General features: G+C 41.6%; 1 protein-coding gene across 1 annotated transcript in view; it reads right to left on the reverse strand.

The window, feature by feature from the left end:
* Positions 1 to 27,552, reverse strand: part of BLTP1 (bridge-like lipid transfer protein family member 1) — a 399,009-nt gene that overhangs the window by 296,207 nt on the left and 75,250 nt on the right. Inside the window, exons 6-7 of the mRNA XM_068280272.1 lie at positions 21,572 to 21,758; positions 3,789 to 3,870 (exon numbers count right to left, since the gene is read on the reverse strand). Of these exons, the coding sequence (XP_068136373.1) occupies positions 3,789 to 3,870; positions 21,572 to 21,758 (269 nt within the window). The remainder of the gene's footprint in view (positions 1 to 3,788; positions 3,871 to 21,571; positions 21,759 to 27,552) is intronic.

Raw genomic sequence — 27,552 nt, forward strand, 5'->3', positions numbered from 1 at the left:
TGGAAAAAGAGCATGTATTTTTGCACACCACATACATTTATATGTGAAATAACATTGGCGTTTCTCCCCAGCAGCACAATGTACACAATAAAAAAGGTAAGGATGAGCACAATGTGTGAAAGTATGCTGCAGGCTGTATTTGTCTGTTTCCAAAGATTCACACCAGAGGTGTCTGAGCCCATTTATTTACATGGACTGACAATTCTAATGAGAATTTGCATTACAGGAAATGCATGCATTCAAGTTAAAATCTGCATAAAGGTGGCCACACACCATACAATTTTTTAAAGTGAACCAGAGATGAAAATAAACTAATGAGAAACAATTGGATCTGTCCTCGTACTCCTAAAAATTAGATATCTCAAGGTTTTATTTTATGTATAAACATTTACAAAGCAGATTTAATGTTTTATAGTTTCTGCTCAATTGCAGAGTTTTAAAGAGAATCTGTACACTAAAATTCTTAGAATAAAAAGCATACCATTCTATTCATTGTGTTCTCCTGGGCCCCTTTGTGCTGTTTCTGCCACTCCCTACTGTGATCCTGGCTTGTAATTGCCAGTTTTAGGCAGTGTTTACAAACAAAAGACATGGCTGATAATCAGCATGTGACAGGCTCAGAGAAGCTCTGTCTGTGACTCATACAGCAACAACACACAGCACACAGAGCCTGCAGGGGACATGGAGGGGTTGTGCATAGCTTCTCCCTATCACAGCAAAGCAGCACATTCCTGCCTGAGCCGACAAAGGAAAGAAGAGTAGATTATATAACAGAGATATCACAATGACTGTGCAATTAGAAAAGGTTGCAGTAAGACAGACCACATTAGAACAGGTATAGGAACTTATAGGATAGAAGAAATAAGGCTAAACATTTTGTTACAGAGTCTCTTTAAGAGTCCCAGAGTGAAAATACATGAACTATTGACCTTTTTATCTTTTCCGCTCACAGTAAAAAGCCCAGGTATCCGCTTAGGAAAGAGTTTTATAGATGTAATTTGTTATCAGTGAGCCAACTGGGTCCTGACTAGAGAAAACTCTTTCAAGCAGGGAAAAAAAAGAAAATATTAAAAGGGGTATAACTTAAATTATAATCTATCAGACAGAAAATTACGAGTCCTATGTTCTTTTGTTGTGTTTCAAGTATTTAGTATTTCTGTCTGAATGGAAAGGTTTCTTTTCTATGACAGAAGATGGAACTGAAGATGTGTAGTTGAAGGATATAATTCAAAACAGTTTTATTACACTGCTATTGTTTCTAATATTATTGCTAGCCCCACTGTCTAGCAGGGAAATAGTAGAAAACCACTTAGCTGAGGACCTTAGGTGATGTGGCTAGCATAAGTGTTTGTATGCTTGCCATTGTATATGCACTTGTCTATTTCACCATGTCACATGTCATCTCTGGTACACTTTAAATGTATTTTCAATTCAAGGATTACAATAAATTTTTCAGACTGATAACATTTGAAAAAATCTGACCAATGTACCACACGTTAAATTTTTCCCCAATTATGAAAAAAAAATGACTGAAAACTCTGAGAAAATTGCTTGGGTGTATATATTAAGAAATTGACAATCTACCCTACACGATTCAATTTTCATAAAAATATATCCAATAAATGATCGACTTTGTAAAAAAAAAAAAAAAAGGGAAATCCAATCAGATTTCTTGCTCGAATAAAAACAAAACAAAAAAAAAAGCTTCGATTTTTCAGGAAATCTAATCTTTTTTTTCTGAATTGTTGTACAATCAAATAATTTTATTGTATAGTGTGTGGCCACCTTCAGGGGTCTGGACAGTACATAAGACACCAGAGAGAAGACTTTTTCTTCTCCAAAAGTAGATTTCAACTTCACAAATACAGATTTTAATTATTACCAATTCCCTTTACACATCAGATTCTTTAAACCCATGCTAGCCACATCACCTAAGGTACTCAGCTAAGTGGTTTACTACTATTTCCCTGCTAGACAGTGTGGCTAGCAATAATAATAGTAACAATAGCAGTGCAATAAAACAGTTTGTTTTAAATGATATCCTTCAACTACACGTCTTCAGTTCCATCATCTGTCATAGAAAAGAAACCACTCCATTCAAACAGAAATACTAAATACTTGAAACACAACAAAAGAACATAGGACTCATAATTTTATGTCTGATAGATCAGAATTTAAGTTATACCCCTTTTAATATTTGAGTGGCAAGCAATCAAAATTACAATGACGCTGCATTCCTTTTCTTCCAATGTGACAAAATATTTATTGCATTGCTTGATGGCTGCAATATGACAATTATGAAACATACTTTCACAAGGCACAAATAGCAGAGGAAGCAATTTGAAATACAACAGAAAATGGATTTTGACAATGGGACCGCTTAATGGTTTAATAGGTTTGCTCTAATTAGTCTTCGTGGTGAAAAGGATTAACATTTTGCTAAACACCTTTCATAGCCGCAATTGCTGCTGTGCGCATTCAACTAAGCTTGAGCTGAAAACCCTGAGGGTAGGAACACACTAGGCCGAATCGCATATGCGTATTCCACTGTGTGCTATGGAAAACGCAATGTGATTCTGCCTAGTGTGTTCCTACCTTGAAGCTAGAAGTGTGAAAAGGTGTCTCTCCTCTCAAAGCCATATGTAAAATAAAACAATAGCTTATATGTTTCCAAGAATCAGAAAGTTACAACTGGTACTGAACCATGCATAAACTGAGTAAAATGCAAAACAAAACTGGGTACTTTCTAGTGTAAATGTATGTCTTGGCATGCAGTACATTTTCAGAAGCATCATTTTCCTGACTAATACATTGTATAGCAGGGATGCCCATTGGGTAGATCGTGATCTACCAGTAGATCACAAAGGACTTAATGGTAGATCCCCAACCCCACTACATTTTCCATTCTGTATATATAATGCTGTTCATAAAATTGTACATACAGTAGGTAGATCATTTTGACTTGCTAATTTTAAAAAGTAATTTACAAGCCGAAAAAGTGTGGACACCCCTGTAGTAGAGGCTAGGGTAAGAAACTTCTTCTATTATGCCTGCAAATGTAAGCACCTTACATCTGCCAATAGGAGCAAATACACATAAAGCTGGACACTGACATTTAGTAGCATTTGGTTTAAAGGGAACCTTAACTGAGTTAAAAAAAAAAAAAAAAAAAGTTTCACTTACCTGGGGCCTGCTGCAGTCGCCCTGTGCCCTCACCAGTCCTCTACTATTCTCCAGTCCCCCGCCGCGGCTTAGTTGAACTTTTAGCTGACAGAGTCAGGGACCACTGCACCTGTGCGGCTCTGGCCACGCGCATCCTTGTTCACATTCCCATCATCAAGCTTGTCCTGCACAGGCGCAGTAAGAAAAAACCTCGTACCCCGCGTGTGCAGGATGAGCCAGCCAGTGCCATGCAGGAGCAGTGGCCCGCCAACTCGCAGTCAGCCGAAAATGAACCTAAGCCGCGGCCAGGGACCAGAGGATAGTCGAGGACCGGTGAGGGCACAGGACGGCTGAAGGGGGCTTGGGAAAGCCCCAGGTAAGTGAAACTTTTTTTTTTTTAAAAAAACCTCAGTTAAGGTTCCCTGTAACCTGTAGGCTTAGGGACTGCTGCAGCAGAAAACTGAAACCAGAGTGCGTTATGGTCCTCCCATGTCTAAAGATAATTGCAGTGGTATTAATCTGAAGTTGTGTCTCTTATTTACCACAGCTCTCAGCTGCACTATTGGAGAATATCCACAAACTGGCAAACAGAATACATTCTCTTCACAATCCTGTACATCACTTACTGTGCTGATATTCATTTTAATGACTGGTATAAGGGATCTCCAAGATGAAGATGGATCTTGTGGTTCTGGTTTACCTTTAGCACTGAAAAGGAAAAAAAAATAATTAAACTAACCATAGTACAAGTTACTATTTTAAATGTCTAAGTTCATTGATCTTACAGTTTTATTTATTTTGATTTATCCACAACTTTCTGAGGTCTTAGAAACTGCAATAGTGATGTATGCCTTCTGAGATTTTCAGCTCTGTACTGCTACAGTTACTATACTTACCGTATAAAAGACACAACTAGGTTTAGAGGGCAAAAATTAAAAAAATAAGTACACCGAGGTGCATCTATAGTGCAGGGGTGTCTTATGGAACTTTTACCCCAAAACCCTGTCCCTAAGCTACTCTATCTACACTACACTAATTCCTGTTGCCCCTACCAATTACACCACGCTTATCCCTGCTGCCCTACCAACTAATCTAGACAGCAATACACTACACTAAATTACACTACACACTATAAGGGTACATACACATGGCATACAAATGTCTTTAGCTGCGAGGCAGGAAATAAAGACAGATGATTGCAGCGTGTGGTTTTGAGCGACAATTTGCACCAGCAACAATTATACACACGCAACAACATACTGAGTGATCTCACAACGGAAGCAGTCTGCCACGGACTTGTAAAGTGATCATCGTCATTTGCTTCCAAGCTGTCCACAAGCTGTCTATCTTTAAGACATTCGTACACACAACACAACAACTCTAAATTGCGAGACGGTTTGCACTATAAAAGTTGAGAGCGATCAGACGGTTTGATCTCTCGTGCTAGAGCTTGTCTGCATACGGTCTTTATTACGTGCTGCGTACTAACGGAGCAATTGTTGCACAAACCGTCTTCCGTCGCCTGTTTTGAGAGACACTTGTACGCCGTGTGTATGGGCCTTTACACTACACTGCACTAAACTACACTACAATTAACTAAACTACACTTCGCTGCACTTAACTTAACTAAACTACACTACACTGCAGTTCACTTTAATACAATACCTGCTGCCGCAATTCTCTCTCTCTGGCTCTGGGTCCTGCATCCTTTGCGATCCTCTCCTGAATCGCCATTTCCCATCCTCTCCTCCTGTCAGCTCACTCCTCTTCTGTTGCAGCTGTAGGCAGGGACACCGGCCTTCTACCGCACGTGAGCCAGAGGTCATGCAAGTAGTCATGCGTGACCCCTGATGCACGTTCGACGCTAGTGTACAGACACAGCGTGCATCGAGCCAGCAGTATGGTTGACCCAGCGGTTCTGCATGGCTGTTAGACGGCCTGTGCCCCTGCCTACCGCTGCGACAGAAGAGAAGCCCGCTGCCAGGGGGAGAGGATCAAAGAGGGCTATGCAGGAGAGGATCGTGGAGGATGGGCAGCACAGTGGCGTAGTGGTTAGCTCTCTCGCCTTGCAGCACTGGGTCCCTGGTTCTAATCCCAGCCAGGGCACTATCTGCAAAGAGTTTGTATGTTCTCTTCGTGTCTGCGTGGGTTTCCTCCGGACACTCCGGTTTCCTCCCACATTCCAAAAACATACAGATAAGTTAATTGGCTCCCCCTAAAAATCGGCCCTAGACTACAGTACTTACACTACATAATATAGACATATAGCAATGGTAGGGATTAGATTGTGAGCTCCTTTGAGGGACAGTTAGTGACAAGACAATATATATACACTGTACAGCGCTGCGTAATATGTCGGCGCTATATATATGTTATACACTGGATAAAGATATGGTTTAATATTGTGGGACAACACTGTGACACAATTCTTCTCTCATAAATTAAACTCGCTAGGCCATATTATATTATCTTGTCTCCTGAGCTGCGGTAACAGTAAATTCGGGCGCCTGAGGCTAGTGGACAAATCGGGCGCCGCCATTCACTCCTATAATAAATATTGTTTAATGGGCGCCCGATAGGAAAAAAGGGCGCCGGAGAAAAATAACGTTTTAAAAGCGGCGCCCGGAGACTTAATGTTTTATTACTGCTTCTCATGATTACACATTATTTAATGATTTATACATTTTTAAATATTATTTTTAAACGAAAAACAGTACAATATTTTTTTTCAAACATTATTTTTAAACGAAAAACAGTACATTTTTTTTTTTTTTTTTAACATTATTTTTAAACGAAAAAACCAACAGGGGGGTCTTAGGTTTAGGCACCAACAGGGGGGTCTTAGGTTTAGGCACCAACAGGGGGGTCTTAGGTTTAGGCACCAACAGGGGGTCTTAGGTTTAGGCACCAAAAGGGGGGTCTTAGGTTTAGGCACCAACAGGGGGGTCTTAGGTTTAGGCACCAACAGGGGGTCTTAGGTTTAGGCACCAACAGGGAGGTCTTAGGTTTAGGCACCAACAGGGGGGTCTTAGGTTTAGGCACTAACAGGGGGGTCTTAGGTTTAGGCACCAACAGGGGGGTCTTAGGTTTAGGCACTAACAGGGGGGTCTAGGGGTTAGGGGTAGGTACAGGGAGGGTTACTTAGTAATTTTTTTTTTTAAATGTTATTATACGTTTCAGGATTTAAACGAAAGATTAACGTTTTTACAATTGCCGATTTAATGCACATTATTTAATGATTTATAACTTTATAAAACATTAATTTTAAACGAAATACAGTACAATACATTTTTAAACATTATCCATGCTTATCGTTAAAAACCCGGCGCCCTTTTTTCCCAGCGCCCCTTTTTAACGTACGCACGGCGATACATTTTCAGTAATTAGCAATTAAAAAAGTAACAAAAAATTGTTTGGTGGAAGCTTTAAAAGTATTTTACTGATAAAGTTTGAAAATATCTACTTGAAGAAAACGGTGTCATGATGACTAAGGGCCAGTTTCCAATAGCCGGCGTGCATCTTTGCAGGAAACACACCAGTACTTGAAGTGGTTCAAGCACGCATTCAGATCTAGGGATTCGGGTGTGTGGTGAAGAAATCTGCAGCATGCCGTCCAGATTCGCAACGACATGTGATCTGGATGGCAAGTCATTGGCCACATAGGCAGCATTTCCCCTTGTGACTCCCCTGCAGGGGCCTGGCAGATTCTTGGCTATAAAAAAAGATTAACCTCCTTGTCGGTTCAATTTTTCCGCCAAGGAGGCTGCATTGCACTTTTTTTTTAATTTTCTTTTTGTTTCATGTAGCTACCTGAGTGGTAGCTACATAAAACACCACTAGAGGGCGCATGTGTCCCTCTAGTTCGATCGCCGCCGGCCACAAAAGTAAACAGGAGATCGCGTATAGAACGCGACCTCCTGTTTGGCTTCTCCTGTCGCCATGGCGACAATCGGAATGACGTCATGGACGTCAGCCGACGTTCTGACGTAAGACCCATCCGATCCAGCCCTTTGCGCTGCCCGGGACTGATTGGTCCGGGCTGTGCAGGGCTCTGGCGGGGGGCCCTCTTCCGCCGCTGCGTGCGGACAATCGCCGCAGAGCGGCAGTGATCGAGCTGGACGCGCAGGAATGGCCCCACCAGGGGCTGAGATATCCTCCGCGGCGGCTTACCCCGAGCTCAGCTCGGGGTTACCGCTAAGGAGGTTAAACACAAACAACATACGCTACATTTGAAATACTGTATAAAAAGAAGCACCACTTGTCTTCATATAAGCTTGGGTACTTATCCGTTAGCCGGGCGCATCCGGCAGGTGGCGCTAATTACTATTCCCCCTCCAGACCGACATGGATAGTAGGGAAAGATGTAACTCTGGTGGAGTTTTGTCGCCACCTAGAGGATGCTCCGGCTAACGGATAAGTACCTAAGCTTGTAATGGTTCCACGCAGCTACACTATGGGCACTTGCTTAACCAGTAAAAGGGTCAGTCCACCTGAAAAAAGTAGATATTGGAGCTAGTGGAGCATTAATCACCTCTCTATTGCTCAGGGATTCAAGTGGTAAAGACTATGGTCACCAATTATGTGCAACTGCTGTGACCAACACATGTGAGGTCTTGTTCTCCTTTTTCAAGTATTTGTCATAACAATGGAATAGCTAGAGTAGTAAGGTCCGTACACACGCTGGACTGCAGACAACGACGGATCCGTCGTCACCTCCCGCTCGTGGGCGTTCCAGCGACAGTCCGGCGTGTGTACAGTCTATCGGCGGACTGATACGGCTGTTTCTGAGCGATCCGCCAGGCGGACCTGTCTTTGCCTCCAGTCCGGCGTGTGTACAGACCTTTATCCTCACAAGGTAAGCAAAGGCACTCAAAACTTCAAGGAGAAAGATAACAAAGACAGTCCATACAGCAAGGATGTCACTACTGGAGTTCAAAGAGACAGAAGAGGTCAGAGGGTATCTTAATCTAAAAGATTCCACAAACATCTCATAGTGATAAAAAAAAAGGTGAGAAGTTTACAATGAATAATCATAGTTGTACACAGGAAAGAGAACTTGCATTTCTTCCGCTTTCAGTACATTCCTTTACAACATATATGATATACAACTCGTGTAGTCCTTTCAGGTAAAGTAGCAGCTATGGAAAACTTTCCAGTAAATCTAATTAAATGTTGACCCTTTGTGAGCACATCATAAGAAACTTCAATACTGTAAAATCAGTTACGGCAGAGTCCTTTCGGGTAAAGAAGCAGTAAGGGAAAACCTTCAAGTAAATCTAATTAATGTCCTTTCCTTAGTACACAGATCATAAGAAACTTCAATACTGAGGAATCAGTTCATAGCTCCTGCACTCGCTACTTTGCTGCAAATTATCTTCGCCTATTGAAAGGTCACCCTTGCTAAATGAACTGTATAATAAGTAAGCTTATGCCAAATAATACATTCAGAGTCCCATTACAGTGAACCTATGCTCTAGGTGCTTTATTAACTCATATATAAATCAACTTCAAATTTTGTATATAAGAAAAGTGTTTTTACTTATAATTAATTAATAAATAACTGGTATTTGGTCCCTACTCTTGGTCATTGCAGTCTGGTATTGCCAAAGCCAGTTGAAGTTTAGCACTCAGCATGCTAGGGCTTATGCATATTGCTATGGCAACCCACGGTGCTCTGTCAATGCTACCATGCAGGGGCGTAGCAATAGGGGGGTGCAGAGGTAGCGACCGCATTGGGGCCCTTGGGCCAGAGGGGCCCCGAAAGGTCCACCCTCTATCACAGTATTAGCTCTCTATTGGTCCTGTGCTGGTAATAATCACTTCTATAGATGCTTTTAATAGTAGTAATCCTTAACACACTGTTCCCAATCCCCTACTTGCACCTCTGACACTATGGTTGTCCTTGGCAAGTTTTGGTGCGCTGTATCAATTGCTATGTACAAAGTTCTTGGGGGGGCCCCATGTAAAACCTGCACCAGGGCCCACAGCTCCTTAGCTACGCCACTGCTACCATGCCTGCATGTCTCACAAAAAAAAAGGATCTGGTAAAAATCAAGCTAATAAGGAAGATGGGGTAATGACCCCATGTTCCTTATTAGCTTGATTTTCACCAGATCCTTTTTTGGGGAATCTCTTCCCCAAGGGGAGCCGACTGAAGAAGTGGTAGCCTGGATGTGAGGGATCACTGGCTATCCTCAAAGCCCTGGAGCGCCGTCTTGAGTTGTAGAGGAGGTCCAGAGGGGGGAGTGGTTTACCAATGATTCTCTCCGCTGATCTTATGACCCTCTGTAGCTTATGCCTGTCACCGGCGGAGGAACCGGCATACCAAACCAGGATGGAGGTGCAGAGGACAGATTCGATTGTGGCGGAGTAGAAACTCGTTAACAGTTTCTGAGACATACCAAACTTCTTCAGTTGGCGGAGAAAGAATAGTCTCTGTTGGGCTTTCCTCTGGATGAAGGTAGTGTTTGTTTTCCAAGTTAGATCGTTGGAGATGGTAGTGCCCAGAAGGCGCGCACAAGGAACTCTTTCCACTTCTGTGTTGTCAATGCAGATTGGGGAAGTGGGGGTGGCGTGCTTCCTAAAGTCGATGACCACCTCAACAGATTTTGTGGAGTTGAGGACCAGGCCATTCTCCCTGCACCAGTGGCAGATCCTGTCTACCTGGTGCCGGTACTCCCGCTCGTCGTTTTTGGTGATGAGGCCCACAATGGTGGTGTCGTCAGCAAATTTGATCACTTTGACAGAGTTTGCTGTGGATCTGCAGTTTTTTGTGTATAGGGAGAATAGAAACGGTGACAGTACACATCCTTGAGGGGCTCCTGTGTTTGTGGACCTAGGTTGCGAGAGTATAGATCCTAGCTTTACGACTTGGGATCGGTTCGTGAGGAAGTCAGTGATCCACAGTCGTAGGGTAGGGTGGACCTCGAGTGCAGTAAGATTCTCCTGAAGTATTTTGGGACTGATAGTGTTGAACGCCAAGCTGAAGTCTAGTAGGAGCATAAGAGCCCGGCCTATCCAGATGATCATAGACAGACTCCAGGCAGGTGTTTATGGCGTCAACGGTGGACCCGTTTGCTCTGTACGCAAACTGGAGCGGATCCAGTCGGGCCTCTGTGGAACGTTTCAGGAGGGGCAGAACCATGCTCTCAAAGGTTTTCATGATGACAGATGTGAGTGCCACAGGCCTGTAGTCGTTGAGGTCGGAGACACCCTGTTTTTTGGGGACAGGAATGATGGTGGACCTCTTGAAGCACGCAGGGACTCTACCTTTCTGAAGGGATTTGGTGAAGATTGCGGAGAGGATGGGGGTGAGCTGCTGTGCACAAGTTTTCAGGCAGGCCGGTGACACACCGTCTGGGCCGGAGGCTTTCCTAGAATTTAGTCTTGACAGGTGCCGCTGAACGTCACTCTCATTCACAGCTAGAGGCGGTGGGCTTGGTTGTTGGGCGGCTAGAGCAGAGGAGGAGGCAGGGGGGTCTGGTGGATGTGCAGGTGCATTCTGGTTTTCAAATCTACAGTAGAAGTCACTAAGGCTCTCAGCGTGCTCGATGCTGGGGGTCGTGTTCTGAGGGGGTGGCTTGTAGTTAGTAGAGGCCTTTAGCCCCTTCCACACTGCCCTTGAGTCCTTTGAGGAAAGGTTTTGTTCTAGTTTCTCTGCAAAGTTTCTTTTGGCGACTCTAAGTTCCCTGTTTAGGATGTTTTTAGCTCTCCTGTAGTCCTCCTGGTTGCCCGACTTGTATGCTGCTTTCTTGCATCTCCGCAGTTGCCGTAGTTTGTTGGAGAACCACGGTTTGTCGTTCGGGTAGAGTTTGAAAGTTTTTCTTGGTATGCAGTGGTCCTCACAGTGGGGCAAGAGACGTGCTGGTGGAAGCGTGGCAGCTCCTGGCGTAGGTTGGCTCTGTTAAAGTCTCCCATGATGATAAACAACGAGTCTGGGAGGACTGACTCCCACTTCATGATGGTGTCACTGAGATCACGCAGAGCTGCTTTGACCTCGGCATCGGGTGGGATATACACACCAACGAGGACGTCAAGGAGAATTCCCTGGGCGAGTATGTCGGGCTGCAGTTCACAAGTAGGAGTTCTAGTTCCGGGGAGCATTTCCTTGCAAGTGTCGAATTATTGGAGCACCAAGCAGAGCTGATGTATAGACAGATGCCGCCCCCTCTCTTTTTCCCTGAGAGTGAGCCATCGCGGTCTGCTCGGATGAGGCTGAACCCTGGGAGATGTAGGGCACTGTCAGGGATGCCGTCGTGCAGCCACGTTTCTGTAAAGCAGAAGACTGGGGTATTACTGCCAAGTTCCCTCTTCACACAGAGGAGTTGCAGTTCATCTAACTTGTTGGGGAGGGAGCGGACGTTCGCCAGGAGGACCGCGGGAATAGCGGACCGCAGACCCTTCCTACTCAGCCTCATTCTGGCGCCAGCACGACAGCCCCTTCTGCGTTGGTTCCCGCGGGACACTGCCACTGGGGTAGTGATTTTCCTGATGTGGCTCCAGACAGAATCATGCAGGAGCCTGGCCTTTGGATGTGGAGCTGCGTGTGGTTCCCAGTGGAGGAGTTGGGACCTGGTGAAGGTGATGCGGGGAGGGAGGGAAGGTTCCATTTATACATCCGCATCAGAAGCCCCGAGACCCCCAGGAGTGGGGCAGCAGCAGAGCCTGGAGTTACAGTACCATGGGGCTGCAGCAGAGGCCCAGGGTCATAAGAACATGGCGCTGTGGTACAGGCCCAGAGCTATAGAGCCCAAAAAGCTGTAGCAGGGGTTTAGACTCAGAGATTCCCCGAGCCTGGGGTACCCGGAGAGGGCCCGAGTGCAGAGCATGGGGTTGCAGCAGAGGTAGCAGGTGCCCAGCCTCGCAGAGCCTGAGCAGAGGCCTGGAGACACAGAGCCGAAAAGGCAAGAGCTGGGGCAATACAGAAAAAAAAGGCCAGACCTGGGGCACGTGGACTGGGTCGGTAGGTAGCAGAAAAACCAAAAGACCTACCGGACTGAGGTGCAGAAGCCAGGGTCAGCCAGCTGTGTGTGGACCTGGAGAAGGGAGGGCAGGCCGCTTGTGGAGGTTACCAATACTCCAAAGTCTTCCCGAAGTTCAGGGTTAAGGCCTCTTGCACACTGCAAATCGCAAATACGATTTGCGATTTTCCCTGAATGCTATCAACACAAGAAGAAAAACGCAGAAAAAACGCAGCATGCGGTGCCAATTAAAAGTCGCAAAACGGAATTGCATCTAAAATTATTTCAAAAATCGCAAATCGGAATCGCATGTAGGCCTCGATTCACAAAGCTGTGATAAATGCTATCACGGGCGTGATAAGCTTAGCATGCGTGTTAGCGCGCGTACAGGTTTGCGCGCATTAACTTTCCCGTTCACGTGCTAACATATGGGTTAGTGTGTGAACGGGAAAGTTAATGCGTGCAAACCTGTACGCGCGCTAACACGCATGCTAAGCTTATCACGGCCGTGATAGCATTTATCTAGGCTTTGTGAATCGAGGCCGTAGTGTGCAATAGTCCTAATACAGATTCCTTGAATGTATTATTACTAGCCCGTATACAAGAGGTACATAAAAAGCACAAGAAATTAACCCTGCTTATAAATTGACACTGTGTTATGTATAATCGTGTCTTCATTGCTCCAAGCATCATTTCCTTTAAAGAAAACCTAAATTGAAAATTAAAAGTCAAAATAAGCATACACAAGTCATACTTACCTTCCATGTAGTCTACTCCTCAGTGTCTTTCTCCTGTCCCGCGTACTATTTGTTCAATGTGATCAAGGGAATTTTCCGTCCTCCATTTTGAAAATGGCCATTACCCATAACAGCTTTCTGGTCAGCACACAGTTAAACTGTAACATCGCTCACTTGAGCCATAGGGAAACATGGACATTACCTGGTACATCAGTTTTCTTCTCAGCTATAACTGACAGCAACTGATATTTTACTGACAGCAACTGATATATTTCAGATCTGACAAAATATTGTCAGAACTGGAAGGGATCACTGTAAGAAGAAAATGGTGATCTTCTGAGAGGAACTGATGGCAAGGTAACTATTTAATGTTCATTTAAAGTTACCTCATGTGTTTATTTTAAATATTTATACTCAGTACAGGTTCTCTTTAAGTGTGCTCATTACAATGATCATGGGGAGAAGTTTAACCACTTAAGGACCACAGGCTTGCTCCACCCCCCTCCCCTAGTGACCAGGCAATTTTTTACAATTCAGTGCGTTGCAGCTTTAATAGCTCGCTGCGGAGCCATACAACTGAGCATACAAAATGGATCTCTCCCCCCCTTTTCTGCCCACCAACAGAGATTTCTGTTGGTGGGCTCTGATCGCTGCTGCAGGGTTTAGTTTTTTTTTATTTAAATGAATGTATTTGTATTCTATTTTATTTTTTTATAAAAATGCCAATTTTTATTTTTTCTCTCCATTCCATCCCTCTCTGTTTCATTTTGCATCATAGAAGTTCACCAGGGGTTTCCTTTCTGTTCGGGACTGCAGATGATCAGTGGAAGCAAGCGCTCGTGCACATATGCCATCCTTTGGGCATGAGCAGTGCCTTTTACTATGCATGCACGGTTCAGCTTGCATTCCCAATATGTATGGGCCTGTGCATGGCCTTGGGCGCTTCCAGATATGAGAATTTTGACTGCCTGGGCAGCAAATTATAAAAATGGACAGAATGAGAAACATGAAGCACCCAGTAAGGAACGAGGTGCAGCAAATGATTTTGCAAAAAGTGCATTACCTCAAAGTTTATTTAATTTTAACTTCACTTTATATCGCAGTTCAGGTATTCATTAACATATCTACTCCATCAGTTTTAGCAAAATCTCAAGTGATGCCTAATGCATCACTGTGACCTTATGTGGATTTTAGTATTCACTACTACAGGTGCAGAATATCATTGAAAAGTTAATTTATTTCAGTAATTAAATTCAAAATGTGAATCTCATATATCATATAAATTCATTACACACAGAGTGACATATTTCAAGCTTTTTTTTTTTCCATTTTTCTGATTATGGCCTGTAGGCAATGAAACCCTAAATGTAATATCTCAGAAAATTAGAATACTGTAAAAAGGTTCAATATAGTGTTGTAGACTTGTGGGATCTCATTCCACTCTGCTAATTAGGGAAGAATATAAGCAAAGGTGTCCTCAGCCTTTAAATAATGTTCTAGTCTGGTTCAGTAGGCCACAAAATAATGGGGAAGACTGCTGAATTAACAGTTGTCCAGAAGACAGCAAGCGACATCCTCCACAAGGAAGGTAAGCTACAACAGGTCACTGCTAAAGAAGCTGGTTGTTCACAGAGTAGTATATCCAAGCTTATTTATGGAATGTTGAGTTGGAGGGTAAAAAAAAAGTGGCAGAAAAAGGTGCTCCAGCAGCAGGATTAAACAGAGCCTTGAGATACTTGTGAAGCATAGGCCATTTAAGAAACTGGGGGTGATTCACAAGGAGTGGACTGCAGCAGAGGTCAATGTTTCAAAAGCCACTAAACAGACATATTCAGGACATGGAGTACAACTGTTATTATTATTATTTATTGTATTTATAAAGTGCCAACATATTACGCAGCGCTGATTGTATTCCTTGTTGTATTCCTTGTGTCAAGCCACTCCTGGACCAGAGACACAGGGAGAAGCGTCTTACTTGGGCTAAGTAGAAAACCGACTGGACCGTTGCTCAGTGGTCCAAAGCCCTCTTTTCAGTTAATTTTGCATTTCATTTGGAAATCAAGGCCCTAGAGCAGGTATGTCAAACCGGTCCTATGAGGGCTCGAGATCCTCACACATTTTTTATACAGCTCAAATGAATTGATGGGTCTGAATCAGGAAAGGTGTGGTCCATCAGGTAGAACACATTCCTCTCTTTCTCAGTCCATCCTAATCACTGGCATGGATCTGGCTCTCCAGGCCTGGAGTTTGACACGTGTCCTAGAGTCTATCAAGGCACAGAATAAAAGTTGCTTGAGGTCCAATGTGAAGTTTCCATAGTCTGTTATGATTTGGGTAGCAATGTCTTCAGCTGGAGTTGGTCCACTATGTTTTATCAAGTCCACAGTCAGCAAAGTCATCTACCAGGAAATTTTAGAGCATTTCATTCATCCCTCTGATGACAAGCTTTATGGAAATGCCAATTTCATTTTCTAGCAGCATTTGGCACCTGCCCACATTGCTGAAAGCACCTTTACCTGGATTAATGACCATGGTATCACTGTGCTTGATTGACCAGCAAACATTTATGGATTATGATCAAGAGGAAGATGAGAGACATCAGACCCAAAATGCAGAGGAGCGGAGGCTGCTATCAAAGCATTCTGGGCTTCCATAACACCTCAGTAGTGCCATAGGCTAATCGCCTCCATGCCACATCACATTTAAACCACGATTTGTACAAAAATGAGACTTGATGAAATACTGTGTGCATTCAGGGACATACTTTTCAGTAAGCAAGCATTTATGTATTAAAAAACTTTTTTTTATTGGTCTGATGTAATATTCTAATTTTCTAAACTTGGGGTTTTCACTGTCTTTTGGCCATAATCAGCAAAATAAGAAAAAATTAAAAAAAACACTTGAAATTTAATTACTGAAAGAAATGAACTTTTTAAATGATATTCTAATTAACATATTGAGATGCATTAGTACTGTAATATGTTATTTTATATATTGATATATATTGATATGTCACATGGAGCTGTGGAGAAACTCCTCCTGCACCTTCTCTCTTTGTGATACCTTCCTTATGAATTACTAACCTTTATACAGTACATGACTTTTGATCAGTACACACAATAATGTCATGATTCACCAACAGTAACACATATCAGCAAAGTTTTGTTCTATATCTGCTATTTTTTTCCAGTACCTAGGAGAGCGCCTGCTGTGCAAACAGAGCTGGTTGTATGCTCAGATTCTTACATGAGATAAGAGTCTTATAGTTTTATTAATATAGCTATGTCTACTTGTATGTGAGTTAGCTTTCACTTGCCAATAGTGAACTGAAAGAGTATTAATGAAAAATACACCAGTGGCCATAAGCAATTTACTTTTTTTTTTCTTGAGTTTTCTCCTAGAAGATAATTTTTCATCTTCAATTTAAATTAACTTTATAGCACATTGCAGTGGGAAAAGTACCAAAAAGCAAGTGAAAAAGTAACTGTCCAAATCATTTTGAGCATTTGTTTGCTTACTGGGGGTATAAAAGAAATGTGTAAGTTGTGAAAATATCACCTAGGAGAAATCTCAGGAGAAAAAGCGAATTGCATACGCACCCTGAACCCTTATTCAATTAATGTTTTCTCCTAAGTTTTCTCCAAGGTGAGATTTTCACATCATATTAATACAATGCATTTCAAGCCACCAGCTAGCAAGAAAATACTCAAAATAATTTTATCAGTGCTTTTTTTGCCTACTTTTTGGTACCTTTTCAATTGCAGAGTGTAGAAAAGTTATTTTACAAGAGAAGTTGAAAAATTATCTCCTAGGAGAAAACTCAAGAAAAAAATTAATTGCATATGGGCCCAGGTGCTATATCTCACATTTTCCAAATGTTAATAAAACTCCTATATAAGAACTGGTGTATTACAAGCTTACTATTATTCATTAAAATATACAAAAGCATTCATTTTTAGTTTTTAGTAAATTAATTTATTTTCAAAGAAGAGACCGGGACATTTCAGAGCATAGGCTAAGAAGCAACAACGCAAAACACAACAGAATCAGAACACCGCTTAACTGGCCAAGTCAATTCTCTCAAGAAGTATAACTTGGCAAACAGTGTCCCAAAATAAATAGAACTGGAAGCTGCAACAAGCCAAGGCTTCACCTCTGGGCATCATCTACAAGTTTTAAAGCAAACCTATTTTATTGACTTGAATGGCATACATAAAAATGAATATGCCGTGTAAATCTCAACACAATGCCCTCAAAATCCCCAAGCATCCATTGAAGCAGAAATAGAAAAATAACATCGGCATAAAATGTAATTCTTGTAAATCTACCCACAAAGAGAGGGAATTTAACCATTAAAAGTGATAACATTTGGTTACGGTAGCTATCAGAAGCGAATGAAGCCATCTTGAATTTAACTAGAACACTAAAAGAAAAGGGATGGTAAATGATTAAATGTACACACAAGAATTTAATCTCCAAACCAATTATACTGCAATTGTCTTGTAAAAGATAATGTGAGGTGTGCACACATGGGGGAAAGAAATTCACACAAAATGTAAAAAGGAAAGTTTTCAGGCACAGAAATGATGTAAAACTGTAATTGTGAACTGCAATCAGCAAATCCTGAAGCAGTACACGAGAGGCTCGGGTGGGTGGATTTCAAAGGAAGATCAGCCGTGATGACCATTTTATGTCACCAAATACTTTTTGAAGAACCTGATTACTAGTGGATCTCAAACATCTGGATCATGAAGTCGTATTCCGCACCACATGCTGCAGTGGCATGCCAAATGGACAAGCACCCAAATGCTAAGGTGGAAAGGACTCCGCAGCCCCACAGTCAAAAACATGCAAAAATGGAAAATCCACAGCACCACGTCTGTAGTTTATAGTTCTTTTATTGTATTAAAAATACACATAGATATCTGTGTATTGTTAATACGATAAAAGCTATAAACTACTGACATGGTGTTGTGGCTTTTCCATTTTTGCAGTGGCCTGTTAAGACTTTTGAAATGATAGAGAACCCTGAACAAATTACTACCTTCATGTTAGTGCCATGCTGGGCAAGATGGTATGAAAAACACATAAAACAGAGGATGCCGCCACATAAATGGAGCCCACAGAAAGTGGCAATAGAGAAACTCAAAACAAAGTCACAGATTTAGTCTGGGGGCCTCTAGCCCCATAACATTTGATCCCACTAGTCAGCCAATTGGTAATCCTGTGTGTCATTTTGTGCTAATGAGTAATGTTAAAGGGAAACGTAACCAAGAATTGAACTTCATCCCAATCAGTAGTTGATATCCCCTTTCCCATGAGAAATCTATTCCTTTTCTCAAACGGATCATCAGGGGGCTCTGAATGACGATGATTTTGAGGTGAAACCCCTCCCCACATATGTCAGCGCCTCACAGCTCTGAGGTTCTGACATCACACTGTGGGAGCCTTGTTGCATTGTGGGAAATAACAGCTGTTTCCAACTGCCAAAAAAAGCAAGCACATCTCCTTCCAGTGACATCCCCTGCCAGCAGTAAAAATGTCACCATGTGATAAATGTCTGAATGTAAATCAGGGAGAGGAAAAAATGTACAATGAGCACACACTGACTAAATCATTTAAACATAATTATTTAAAAATTATGCATGTTTTATTACATAATTGTCACTGGAGTTACTATTTAAGTGATGCATTTGTATTATTATTTTGGATTTACAGTGGTGTGAAAAACTATTTGCCCCCTTCCTGATTTCTTATTCTTTTGCATGTTTGTCACACTTAAATGTTTCTGCTCATCAAAAACCATTAACCATTAGTTAAAGATAACATAATTGAACACAACATGCAGTTTTAAATGATGGTTTTTATTATTTAGTGAGAAAAAAAACTCAAAACCTACATGGCCCTGTGTGAAAAAGAAATTGCCCCCTGAACCTAATAACTGGTTGGGCCACCCTTAGCAGCAATAACTGCAATCAAGCGTTTGCGATAACTTGCAACAAGTCTTTTACAGCGCTCTGGAGGAATTTTGGGCCACTCATCTTTGCAGAATTGTTGTTATTCAGCTTTATTTGAGGGTTTTCTAGCATGAACTGCATTTTTAAGGTCATGCCACAACATCTCAATAGGATTCAGATCAGGGCTTTGACTAGGCCATTCCAAAGTCTTCATTTTGTTTTTCTTCAGCCATTCAGAGGTGGATTTGCTGGTGTCTTTTGGGTCATTGTCCTGCTGCAGCACCCAAGATCGCTTCAGCTTGAGTTGACGAACAGATGGCCGGACATTCTCCTTGAGGATTTTTTGGTAGACAGTAGAATTCATGTTTCCATTTATTACAGCAAGCCTTCCAGGTCCTGAAGCAGCAAAACAACCCCAGACCATCACACTACCACCACCATATTTTACTGTTGGTATGATGGCTGAAATGCTGTGTTACTTCTACGACAGATTTAACAGGACACGCACTTTCCAAAAAGTTCAACTTTTGACTCGGCGGTCCACAAGGTATTTTCCCACAAGTCTTGGCAATCACTGAGATGGTTTTTTTTTTAGCAAAATTGAGACGAGCCTTAATGTTCTTTTTGCTTAAAAGTGGTTTGCGCCTTGGATATCTGCCATGCAGGCCTTTTTTGCCCAGTCTCTTTCTTATGGTGGAGTTGTGAACACTGACCTTAATTGAGGCAAGTGAGGCCTGCAGTTCTTTAGATGTTGTCCTGGGGTCTTTTGTGGCCTCTCGGATGAGTTTTCTCTGCACTCTTGGGGTAATTTTGGTCGGCCGGCCACTCCTGGGAAGGTACATCACTGTTCCATGTTTTTGCCATTTGTGGATAATGGCTCTCACTGTGGTTCGCTGGAGTCCCAAAGCTTTAGAAATGGCTTTATAACCTTTACCAGACTGATAGATCTCAATTACAGTACTTTTGTTCTCATTTGTTCCTGAATTTCTTTGGATCTTGGCATGATGTCTAGCTTTTGAGGTGCTTTTGGTCTACTTCTCTGTATCAGATAGCTCCTATTTAAAGCGGAATATAACCCTGCATTTCAACTTTGCTCTAAAATATTATTTACAGCATATTATATGCAAAAAGCATTTTTTTTTTTACTAGACCAGCATTGGAAGGGTTAAACACAGACGTTTCAAGTTCCCTGGAGAGATATGCAGAAGTACAGATTGTTACATTCTATGTATCTATTGATAAACAGTTACACACTCTTTGGCAGTCCTCCAAGCTCCTTCTCAGTCAGAGAGATGAGTCATTCAACACTTAGATACATTTCTGTAAACAAAATGTATCTCTTTTCAGCTTCCGATGCGTCTGCAGAAATCTAAAGGAACTTTAAAGCCCTGTGTAACCCTTCCAATGCTGGTCTAGTAAAAAAAAAAAAAATGCTGGTTGAATATAATATACTGTAAATAATGTTTTAGAGCAAAGTTGAAATGCAGGGTTATATTCCGCTTTAAGTGATTTCTTGATTGAAACAGGTGTGGCGGTAATCAGACCTGGGGGTGACTACAGAAATTGAACTCAGGTGTGATAAACCACAGTTAAGTTATTTTTTAACAAGGGGGGGCAATCACTTTTTCACACAGGGCCATGTAGGTTTTGAGTTTTTTTTCCTCACTAAATAATAAAAACCATCATTTAAAACTGCATTTTGTGTTCAATTATGTTATCTTTGACTAATAGTTAACGGTTTTTGATGAGCAGAAACATTTAAGTGTGGCAAACATGCAAAAGAATAAGAAATCAGGAAGAGGCAAATAGTTTTTCACACCACTGTATATATGGCCAGAATCTTCTGTTGTGCTGTACAACAGAAAATTATCAGTATTTACAGTTACATCAACCATTATGGCATACAGATAATAAACACAAAGGTGGAGAATATGCATTCACATACTCAGCAGTAATAGTAAAAGGGAGAGAGCATCTTATTTTATATGACCCAAAGCCATCAATGCCCCCCACCTGTACACTCTATAATCTAGGCAACTTGTAACCAGAGAGGTTGGATGATCTGGGCTAAAAAGCAACAGGGAGGAATCTAATGTAGCACTGTGCCATGTGATGGCTTTTTGCCAGGTTTTTGGAAATGTGTCTGGTGACATACAACAGTAGTGAAGACTAGTATTTCCCTGGCATCTACCCCCCTGAGCCTCTCCAGTGGTGTACAATTGATGCCTAGATTGTAAAGGTGGCCATACACATTTAGATTGCCACCAAACCGGCAAACAGATCAATCCCTCTCTGATCTGGATCTGTTTAGAGAGGGATCAAATCTCCCCATACAATGCACACAGGTTTTCAATAGATTTCACAGTATAACCTATAGAAAATCTGTTGAAGTGCAGTGTTGCACTGTTCAATACAAAGCAACGATATGGGCCATCAATCTAACGCTACGCCTGATCGATTGAATTTTGCTGTCTGATCCAAGCAAAATTACAATCAATTTGGTTTGTTGTGTCATAGATCGAATGTTTCGATCAGCGTGATTTAATCTTCCAGTAAAAATTGATGCGTTTATAGCCAGCTTAAGCCAGAATAAAAGTCAATTTAACATAGATTCTGTGTCCAGCAACCTTCTCGCTCACATCTCATCTCAAATGTACACTGTAAAACAAAACCCATTACATAGATAAAAGCGGTCTGTTTTACATATCTGTAACAATAAATATTCATTATAAAACATTAATAGGACTCATGTTACCTGTCAAGTTCACTCTGGGCTTTTTCCTTTCCATTTTCACGAACCTTGTCGTCCTCTTTCCGGGGTGGGAATATGGTTGGGTCCAAACCAAAAACCTCCTGGAGGTGTCCATAAAGATCAGAGCGATTGTAAACATGGAACTCAAAATCATTCACTGTAATGTATAACCTGGTCTCAGCTTTGGGGTCTGACGAGGGAAAAAAAAAAAAAAAAAAACAAGAGAACATATTTTGTATTAGTACTAATAATCATACTCTACAAGTATTACATCACAGGCAGTTTTAACTGTAGTGTTAAATATTGCCTGAACAAAGATTTAGACTATATAGTATACTCTGTGAAGTGCTGCTATTTAAATGCAAGATAAATACTGTAGATAAAATGATCCCTGTATTGGGAGAACTCCCATAAAGCCCTTGATTGAGGTTGTAGGGTTTCCAGTAGGTGAACACCCATTTTGGAGGATTTGGTCTACCCATGCTTTTTCAAAACAGTTTCTGGCATTCTCTACTGACCTAACCTTTCTCTATGGCAGTGGTCCTTTTTCACTGGCCCCTCAAACACAAAATGTATAACTTATAGATATGACCCACTGCACCTTTAAATGTTGGGACCCTGCATATAAAATAGCAGTGTAGAAGCCAGGGAGCAGGCATTTGCTGGCTTCCAATCCAATTCTGCATCAGGTGACACTGCCGTCCAATTGGACAGCAGGTTGACACCTGGGTATGCTTCACTGTCTGGTGCACAAAGACATTCTTCAAGTGCTGCATGACTGAATGGCTGCTGCTGAGAGTTCTACTCCAGGCATGATTGGGGGGAATCAACACCTAGATTCAATGTAATGTTTTTCAACATAATTTTAAGTATGTTCCAGCCCCCCAGCAGTCTAAAGTATGTTGTCCCGGCCCTTGACCGAAAACGTTTGGGGATCCCTGATTTAAATTATTTAAAGGTTGGTTCCCAAAACCTGTGGTATCTGAAGGTTTTAGAGCTACAAAAACAATAATATGTAGGCAAGCTTAAATAATGTCTGCCATTTATACTTGCAATGAATACAACTTTGGATCTGGGATTTTATTAGAGTGGAGTAGAAATGGTCATTGAGATGCTAATAATTCTATCTTGCATGCAAATTTTATGCAAATGTATACAGCTTGAAATTGGGCCTATCAAAGTCATCAGAAACTGCATTTGTCAAATTCCAATCTGCATACAGAAATTATTAGCATCTCATTGACCGTCTGTAGTGTGGAGCAAAGAGGGTGGGGGAGAGGGCGCTATAAGGGCTGGATTTATTGCTACTGGATGGGGGTGGTGCAAATAAAAGGGGTATTGGTCTTGCAGTGGTGGTTGGAGTGATTTAGTTGGGAGTAGTGACTGGAGGCTAGATCAATAATAATGCGGCTAGTAGATTGTGTTCTCCATCTATATGTAAAAAATGAATGCTGACGTTAATGGCTATTTCAGTCACATTTGCTTTGACTGCAGTATTCCAGATGCAGTATGTACAGTAGTAATGTACGCACAGTAATGAATGCAGTAAGAATGCAATGTGTGCGCCTATCATGTTTGCAATGTATTTGTGTCCTTATGTCCCTTTTGAGTCTGATTAGACATTATGTGCAATGAAAACTTTGAATTTAACATCTATTAAAAATGCAGACCCTCATGAGCAAATGGATTCAACATACAGTAAAAGCAGGAAAGGCTCTGGCTGTAGTGCAGCGAGCAAAGGCTTTGACTGGGGAGAAGCAGAGGAAAGGTTACGTTTTAGGAAGGTGTGGGAAAAAATGTTGTAAACTCTGAGAATCCTCCTCTGATTTCTCAATGGTGGGAAAGAGTTAACCGTATTGCTGACATGGAGGAGATTGTTCTTACTGCCCAAAATAAGGTGGATCTATATATAAGAACTTGGGCCTTATGGTAGGAGTGCAGTGATTCACAAGAATATAAATCTGTGATGCTCAGATCCTAGGAGACTACAGAAAAAAAATGTATATGAACCAATACCTGCTAATACTTTCTGAGTGGACTTTTTCTGTTTAATCCTTTATTCACAATGTTTCGGATACGATTATTAATGTGTCATTTTGCCATATAATCTCGTACAACAACTCCTAGATCGGTATTTGATATGACTGACTTGTTTTAAGCTTGACCTATTTGCTTTGTTTTCTGATCACAAATAAAGCTTAAAAGTGAAAAAAAAAATGTTGTAAACTAAGAATGCTTTCATAATTATGCTTTCATAAGTATATGTATCCTTATCAATTCACAAAATGTAACAGGAGCTTACAGATTAAAAAAATCTAAATCAAATCCATACTTGGTGTGATGACCCATTTTACAACAGAATAATTATAGGTACATTTCTACAAAGTTAGGTATTTTGTCAGATTATAGTAAGGTATATGATTAACCAAGTATGCCAAACAGGTGCTAATGACTATCATTTTTTTTTATCACAAGTATATTTGTACAGCAAATAACATGACAAAGTAACAAGACCTTATCAAATAGCTAGACCAGCATTCACATGTAGGTTGAAACATAGACACTAACTGAAATAAACCAGTTATGTAACAGGCTTAAAACTGGGTGAGCAATAACCAGACTGCTACTAATTGTAGGTTGTTGAAGACTGTTTCATATCACAGGTCATACACCATGGAAAGACTGAGCACAGCAACAAGGCACAAGCTAATTATACTATACCAGCAAGGACTTTACCAGGCAAATATTTTAAAGAAGACTGGGGTTTCAAGCCATGTTATTCAAGCTCTTTCAAAGAAGCACAGCGGGCAACATTGTGGATCATAGACAGAGTGGTTGACCAAGGAAATCCAGTGAAGCAGATAAAAAGACACATCATGCTTACATCTCTTCAAAACTGGAAGATTTCCAACAGAAGAAGGTCTACAGAAGGTGTACGAGAGGAAACGGTGCAGGAGACTTGGGCGCAGGATACAGCCGGTATATGGCTGATCCTGCTGCTGCACAAGTTCCTGGCCGTGTTAAATACTATTCCCCCTCCAGGCCACCATGGATGGTGGGGAATGAAATAATTTGGCTTCCAGCAATTGCTGGAGGCCGAATTATAGTGTTTTATAAGTAACTTCAGCTCAGTCTTCTGACGGCGCTGAAGTTACTCATGATGCGCCCAAGTCTGCGCTGGAATGAAAGTGTTCTTACAGAAGAGGTCTTCAGGGAAGAATTTTGGCCCCAAAAAACTATACCTATGACATGTAAATAAGGCCAAGGAATTGTATTATGTATGACAACATAAGTACTAAGGTTCTGGGAAAATAGCAGCAAGTGCTATGGACTGATAAATCAAAATCGGTATCAGCAAGCAACAGTACAGCATGGTGGAGGTTTCTTGCCATTCTGGAGCTGATTTTCTGCAAATGCAGTTGGAAACATGTCCAGGATTAATGCTATCCTCAATGCTGAGAAATACTGAGAAGTTAAATAGCCATCACGCAATACCATCCTTTGTCTCTAATACTTTTACCATAGACTCTGAACAAGCATGCAGGTCAGGTACTCTGACTGAAGCCTGACTGGATTAGCCGCATAATTGTTTCAGGCGTGCGATTCATATACACATTTAACATCAGCAGGGTGCATGGCAACTGGAATTGTTTAAAGGGGAACTGAAGAGAGAGGTATATGGAGGCTGTCATGTTTATTTCCTTTTAATCAATACCAGTTGCCTGGCAGCCCTGCTGGTCTATTTCTCTGCAGTAGTATCTGATTAAAACCAGAAACAAGCATGCAGCTAGTCTTGTCAGATCAGACTTATAAGTCTGAACCACTGAAACACCTGGTCTGCTGCATGCTTGTTCAGGGGCTATGGCTAATATTATTAGAGGCAGAGGATCAGCAGGGCTGCCAGGCAACTGGTATTGTCTAAAAGGAAATAAACATGACAGCCTCCATATACCTCTCTCTTCAGTTCCCCTTTAAAAGAAAATACATATGGCAGCCTCCTTATCCCTCTTACTTCAGGTGTCCTTTAAAAATACAGCTAATGCCATGTCAAAAAGAGAATAAAAAAAAAATATATCAAATGCTTCTCCCCTCCCTAGTGCAAATGTACACCTGCCAGCTGCATTTGCTCTCTACCTCCATCAACACTGAAATTTTTCTATGCTTTTTTTTTTTAATCACTGTGCAGGTGCAGCATCCTCCCACTCCTCCCTGGCGCCTCGCCAAGGCGATGCATTACTGCGATGGGACGGCAATGCAGTTTTCTCACCAGCTTGATTTTAAAGGCATTTTATTTTGATGTTATTAGCCACTAAGAACTATTTTTAGTCTCCATTCAGCGCTTACGCCAGGACTGCTCTGTGATGTCACTACGCGGCCACAGGAGACCAGAAGGGACATACTGCGCATGCGCGGCACAGTACGTCCGGGTTTGGAGTCCCCAAAGTCGCCCAGGAAAATGGGACGGCTCAGAGAAGAGGGGACGTGGATAAAGGGGAACAGGAGGCATGGTATTTAATTATGCCCCCTTACCCAGTACAGCTTCTGTTTTTACCAGATGCTTTTGAATCTGGCATCCTTTAACTGGTGAGACCTATGCTTTCTGTGCAAGCCATTTTGTGATCATGCATGCAAATACCTGCATACGGAGCACTGTGCATTTTGATCTAGCTTAGACACTGTCTGTGCTCGCTTGCTGAAGCATTGAAAAGAAAAAAAATGATTTTCAATCTTTGACTGAATTAAGATCCAGTACTATGGTATACTTATATAGTATACTATGTGCTCGAGTATGACAAATTTTGATATAGTAAACTTCTGATATAGTAAACTACTTTGCCCGGTCCTTTGGAGTTTGCTATGAAGGGATTCTACTGTACAACATAAGACTTCAAAAAGTGACACAAAATGTGGCATGTACGCCAGAACAGATACAATAGAAATCTAAAACACTTAATTAAGGAGAAATGCAGAAAGTTAGGCTCTTAATTAGGAGTATTGGCTCCGAGAGACTCTGATCAATTATACATGGAAAATTAAAGCAGACCAGAGCTCTCTTGGGACCCTGTCAAACTATCACTAACAAGGAATTGATTGATAATTTTTTCTCTCTCCTGTTCCTCCTGGGTAGCCATTACGCCTCATTAAAAGCGTAATCCTAAATTATGTAAGACAAATCTGACAGGTTACATTTAACTTGCAATATTTAGTACTATTTAATAGCATAAAACAAAATGCCTAGAGTAAAATGGTAAGTTCTGATAAGGCATATGCAACCCAAGCTCTCCTAAATAGGATCATTCATTTTTACAGGCTTCTTTCATGTCTACAGACTTTCCTGATCCAGGCAACGTACAAAGCTCTGATGTACTTGAAGAGAGACGCTTGTGGTTAAAAAGAAAGTATCTGTGCAGTTTTAGTGTTTCTTCTTATGTGTAAGAGGCTCCATTCTCCTCAGTAGGCCCAAGTACTGTAACCAATGCTGATCAAGGTGTCACAAACTCCATTATATCTAGATAAAGCATCCAGTGTCTGAGTAGTACAACACTGAAACTATAGAAAAAAAATACGCTGGGGTAAATTTGTCAAAGACGGCATCAGGAAAAATGAAGGAAGACTCCTAGAAAACCAGGGCAAACATGGGGCAGTCACTCAGACCAACCAATCAGTTGCTTTCTCCGAGCATCTGCTCCATTCTTGCACAAGCTTTGCTTCAAATTTCCTTGCACTGGTTTTGCTCATTTTAATGCGGCCCATGAGTGGCGTCAAGCGGTGGGCAGAGTGACAACGTTTCCAACCAGCACTCTGCAATATAAATCCGCCTCGCTATACACACCAGATTCTTAGCAGAGGTGGGCTTTATCATCTGCTTTGGCCAAATTCCATCTAGCTTGAAAACAGCTTAAAGCTGTGGTTCTAATGTAACCACTTCTAAAAACTCTATTCAGATGAAGGTAAAAGTAATTTTCTCTCACATTAATCAATCA

This window comes from Hyperolius riggenbachi, chromosome 1 (assembly GCF_040937935.1).
Source record: "Hyperolius riggenbachi isolate aHypRig1 chromosome 1, aHypRig1.pri, whole genome shotgun sequence".
Lineage (NCBI taxonomy): Eukaryota > Metazoa > Chordata > Amphibia > Anura > Hyperoliidae > Hyperolius > Hyperolius riggenbachi.